Raw genomic sequence first — 5,283 nt, 5'->3', positions numbered from 1 at the left:
TGTCACCTGCGGTATAACACAAAGCTAAGATCCCAGTGTTTTGTTAAGATAATTAGCAATTATTGACCTACCTTTGATAGTTTTAGCATCTTTATTGTACACAATGTATCAAAGCTTTTGTAATACATTGTAAAGAGACTTTGTGGACACCCTCGTATGTAAATACTGTATGTACTGTACTTGTGGTACCACATCTGATTTTTATTGTACGTCTGTGTGCTGACCTCTAGGTGTCGCATGTGTTCTCTGGCTATGGACCAGGTGTACGGTACATTCACTTCCTGCACAGACTGAAGAACCAATTCATGATGTCCTTCTACAGCACAAGCTTCACTGGTAGCTTAGTGATTATCAAACCAGTCAAAACCAGTTCTTAGACTCAGTTCTACTGTCGTGAAACATCTTAACACAAGTTGGCTTTTTAGTAAATAATAAGGTGAATAAATCCTGAGACTGTTTTAATTCTACTTTTTAATGCTGATGGAAGGGTGGGTAAATATTGGTTAAATTACCATAGACATTAAAGAGGGCTGAGCAGTTAATGGTATTTTTTTATTTAATTGCAATGTATTAAAACTAACTGAATAAATCTTTACTAACCGCAAAGATGGCGGTTTGACTGATCACGTTTTGCATGAATAAGCGCATGTAAAATGTCAATAAATGGCAGGACACTTCATATGAGATTTTACCGCAAACGTATTCCTAGCCCCTTTTTGCTGTGTCATTGATCAGCAAATAATGGCGAATTTACCATGAAAATTCTCATTGTGGCACACACTGTTATTGCTGGGCTGTCACGAACATTTTTAATAGAAAACATGCATCGAATTAAATTCAAGTTAGATTTAAAAAGTATATAAATGGTTTCACAATAATATAAAAGTGTACAAAAATGTTTGTAATGGGGGGCCTTCAAAATAAACTTCTGCTTAATTGAGCGAGGGACGGCCCTGCTCACTGTCACACATTACATACCAGCATTCCAAAGCAAAACAACACACTACTGACCTTCACAATAAAAGCACTGTGATGACAAGACTGCAAGTCAAAGTATTTAGTCAAGTTTATAATTGTATTTTTTATAAGAAAGAACAGTTTCCATCCATCTATTTTCTACCACTTATTCCCTTCGGGGTCGCGGGCGGCGCTGGAGCCTATCTCAGCTACAATCGGGCGGAAGGAGGGGTACACCCTGGACAAGTCGCCATCTTATCGCAGGGCCAACACAGATAGACAGACAACATTCACACTCATGTATTATAAATCTGATCGTGTTTATTATGACACAGATTGATATTTTTCTTGTGTGTGTTGAAAAATACATGAGAAAAGGATCTCAAATAATAAAAGCATATTAAATCGTAATCGCAATAGTAAGAAAACAAATTGCAATTACATTATTTTCCAAAATCGTTCAGCCCTTGTCCATATAAAGTCTATATATTTGAGGGAATAGATAATCTTTTGAAATGTGGGGAAAAATTATAACAAATGTCATATGTCTTTGACTCCATGTCATATTGTTCCTACCTTGTAATGAATCAGACAAAAGCTGAAGAATATCAAATAAAGTCAACATTGCAAACTTTTGTCTGTACTGTTTGTGGCCCTCAGTTTTGGCGTCATCTGATACCAAGTGCCGTAATTTCCGGACTATAAGCCTCTACTTTTTTCCTACACTTTGAACCCTGCAGCTTACACAACGATGCGGCTAATCTTTGGATTTGTTTTCACTAACTGCATCAGGGAGCGGTCTTTCAGGAAGTGCAAAAAACGAGATGGATGCAAGAGGTCAAAGCAAAGAAGAAGACAACTGTCACGACCCGGCAGCTCTGCTGCTGGCTATCTCCTTTTTCGTTGCAGTATCTGGTTGCTGGGTCACTGGGCGTAGACACCCGCGCGCACACCAGATTCTCATCATCTCTTGACTACTTAAGCACTCCAGTCCCAGTACTCAGCGGCAGTAGATTTCCTGATGTACACCCTTCCTGCTGTGTTCATCTGCTCTGCTTGGCTCTCCTCACACTTCTTGTCCCCTGCGACTTTGTCTCAGCATTGTTGTGTAGAGCAGTGGTTCTCAAATGGGGGTACTTGAAGGTATGCCAAAGGGTACGTGAGGTGAGATTTTTTTTTAAATATTCTAAAAATAGCAACAATTCAAAAATCCTTTATAAATATATTTATTGAAAAATACTTAAACAAAATATGAATGTAAGTTCATAAACTGAACATCAAATCAAGTAGGCTATTCCATTCATTACAATGCAACAATGCAATATTCAGTGTTGACATGTTCCATAAATATTGATGTTAAAGATTTCTTTTTTTTGTGAAGAAATGTTTAGAACTAAGTTCATGAATCCAGATGGATCTCTATTACAATCCCCAAAGAGGGCACTTTAAGTTGATGATTACTTCTATGTGTAGAAATCTGTATTTATAATTGAATCACTTGTTTATTTTTCAACAAGTTTTTAGTTATTTTTATATCTTTTTTTCCAAATAGTTCAAGATAATCCACTACAAATGAGCAATATTTTGCACTTATACAATTTAATAAATCAGAAACTGATGACATAGTGCTGTATTTTACTTCTTTATCTCTTTTTTTTCAACCAAAAATTATTTGCTCTGATTTGGGGGTACTTGAATTAAAAGAATGTTCGCAGGGGGCACATCACTGAAAAAAGGTTGAGAACCACTGGTGTAGAGTATACCATTACCTATCACACCTTAAAGGGGAACTGCACTTTTTTTGGAATTTTGGGTCGCAATCATTATGACAGACAAAGAACACACATCTTTTTTTTTGGAGGGGAGGAGGGGTTTAAAGATGATAAAAAAAAAACGCTTGGTAGATGCGGCTAAAGTGAGTCATCGTTGTAGCCTTCAAAGCCTTTTAAAACAACTTTTAAAAAAAACAATGTTTTGTATACACACACTGCAAGTCTACAGGTAAAAGCCAGTAAATTAGAATATTTTGAAAAACTTGATTTATTTCAGTAATTGCATTCAAAAGGTGTAACTTGTACATTATATTTATTCATTGCACACAGACTGATGCATTCAAATGTTTATTTCATTTAATTTTGATGATTTGAAGTGGCAACAAATGAAAATCCAAAATTCCGTGTGTCACAAAATTAGAATATTACTTAAGGCTAATACAAAAAAGGGATTTTTAGAAATGTTGGCCAACTGAAAAGTATGAAAATGAAAAATATGAGCATGTACAATACTCAATACTTGGTTGGAGCTCCTTTTGCCTCAATTACTGCGTTAATGCGGCGTGGCATGGAGTCGATGAGTTTCTGGCACTGCTCAGGTGTTATGAGAGCCCAGGTTGCTCTGATAGTGGCCTTCAACTCTTCTGCGTTTTTGGGTCTGGCATTCTGCATCTTCCTTTTCACAATACCACACAGATTTTCTATGGGGCTAAGGTCAGGGGAGTTGGCGGGCCAATTTAGAACAGAAATACCATGGTCCGTAAACCAGGCACGGGTAGATTTTGCGCTGTGTGCAGGCGCCAAGTCCTGTTGGAACTTGAAATCTCCATAGAGCAGGTCAGCAGCAGGAAGCATGAAGTGCTCTAAAACTTGCTGGTAGACGGCTGCGTTGACCCTGGATCTCAGGAAACAGAGTGGACCGACACCAGCAGATGACATGGCACCCCAAACCATCACTGATGGTGGAAACTTTACACTAGACTTCAGGCAACGTGGATCCTGTGCCTCTCCTGTCTTCCTCCAGACTCTGGGACCTCGATTTCCAAAGGAAATGCAAAATTTGCATGGTTGGGTGATGGTTTGGGGTGCCATGTCATCTGCTGGTGTCGGTCCACTCTGTTTCCTGAGATCCAGGGTCAACGCAGCCGTCTACCAGCAAGTTTTAGAGCACTTCATGCTTCCTGCTGCTGACCTGCTCTATGGAGATGGAGATTTCAAGTTCCAACAGGACTTGGCGCCTGCACACAGCGCAAAATCTACCAGTGCCTGGTTTACGGACCATGGTATTTCTGTTCTAAATTGGCCCGCCAACTCCCCTGACCTTAGCCCCATAGAAAATCTGTGGGGTATTGTGAAAAGGAAGATGCAGAATGCCAGACCCAAAAACGCAGAAGAGTTGAAGGCCACTATCAGAGCAACCTGGGCTCTCATAACATCTGAGCAGTGCCAGAAACTCATCGACTCCATGCCACGCCGCATTAACGCAGTAATTGAGGCAAAAGGAGCTCCAACCAAGTATTGAGTATTGTACATGCTCATATTTTTCATTTTCATACTTTTCAGTTGGCCAACATTTCTAAAAAATCCCTTTTTTGTATTAGCCTTAAGTAATATTCTAATTTTGTGACACACGGAATTTTGGATTTTCATTTGTTGCCACTTCAAATCATCAAAATTAAATGAAATAAACATTTGAATGCATCAGTCTGTGTGCAATGAATAAATATAATGTACAAGTTACACCTTTTGAATGCAATTACTGAAATAAATCAAGTTTTTCAAAATATTCTAATTTACTGGCTTTTACCTGTATATATAATGTAGTAACAGACACGTTCATAACAATATGTAATATGTTTAATATTTACCCTATTTTGATCATTTTATTGAATGCCAGAACTTAATCTTCTGCGCATTTATTTCCGTTTTCATAGCGGCGCAAGGCCGACAATGAGTGTTCCTACTTCCGGATACAAAACGCTTGTGTGTGTTCTAATCATGGCGGACTTGGTAACAAACAACAAAGATGACCTTATCGCCTTTGAATCTGAATTTATGGAGGATGAACTACTGCTTCTAGAAGAGAGCACCAAGGAAGAGTGAGATCTTGGAGCTGACGGAAGCCGACAGAGTGAGGTGAATGTGAATGTGAATGTGAATCGTAGTTGCAAAATGTGAAACTTGAAGCTCAGCTATTTTAACATTGATGACGTGTTTAACCGTAATTACCGGGGAAAAAAACGTCCCTGGCCAACTGTCCAACCAGCGAGCCGATGGACAGCAGCAGACCGCGCCGGGGTCAGCCACCGAAGGGTGAACAGCATCCAGTCCCCCCGGGAAAGGGAGGAAATGACCTGCAACCCAGCGCGCCGCAGGCATCCGAGCCAATCCACCACCAGTCCGACCGCCTCCAAGCATGCTCGTAGATCCCGCCCCGCTTCTACTCCAACAACCCCCCTGTCCCCTCAAAAAAACACCATGTCACCCCGGCAGACCCGCCGCAATGCATCAGGGCAGCGACACATACACGCAACAAACAGACAAACAAAGCAGA

General features: G+C 39.9%; 1 protein-coding gene across 1 annotated transcript in view; it reads left to right on the top strand.

The window, feature by feature from the left end:
• Positions 1-1,592, top strand: part of nccrp1 (P1, F-box associated domain containing) — a 25,878-nt gene extending 24,286 nt beyond the window's left edge. Inside the window, exon 6 of the mRNA XM_061961878.2 lies at positions 231-1,592. Within this exon, the coding sequence (XP_061817862.1) occupies positions 231-377 (147 nt within the window). The 3' untranslated portion in view covers positions 378-1,592. The remainder of the gene's footprint in view (positions 1-230) is intronic.
• The last annotated feature ends 3,691 nt before the right edge of the window (positions 1,593-5,283 follow it).

The sequence above is a fragment of the Nerophis lumbriciformis genome, linkage group LG09 (assembly GCF_033978685.3).
Source record: "Nerophis lumbriciformis linkage group LG09, RoL_Nlum_v2.1, whole genome shotgun sequence".
Taxonomy (NCBI): Eukaryota; Metazoa; Chordata; class Actinopteri; order Syngnathiformes; family Syngnathidae; genus Nerophis; species Nerophis lumbriciformis.
Note: the sequence above shows the minus strand (reverse complement) of the source record. Positions and strands in the feature narration are given on the sequence as shown.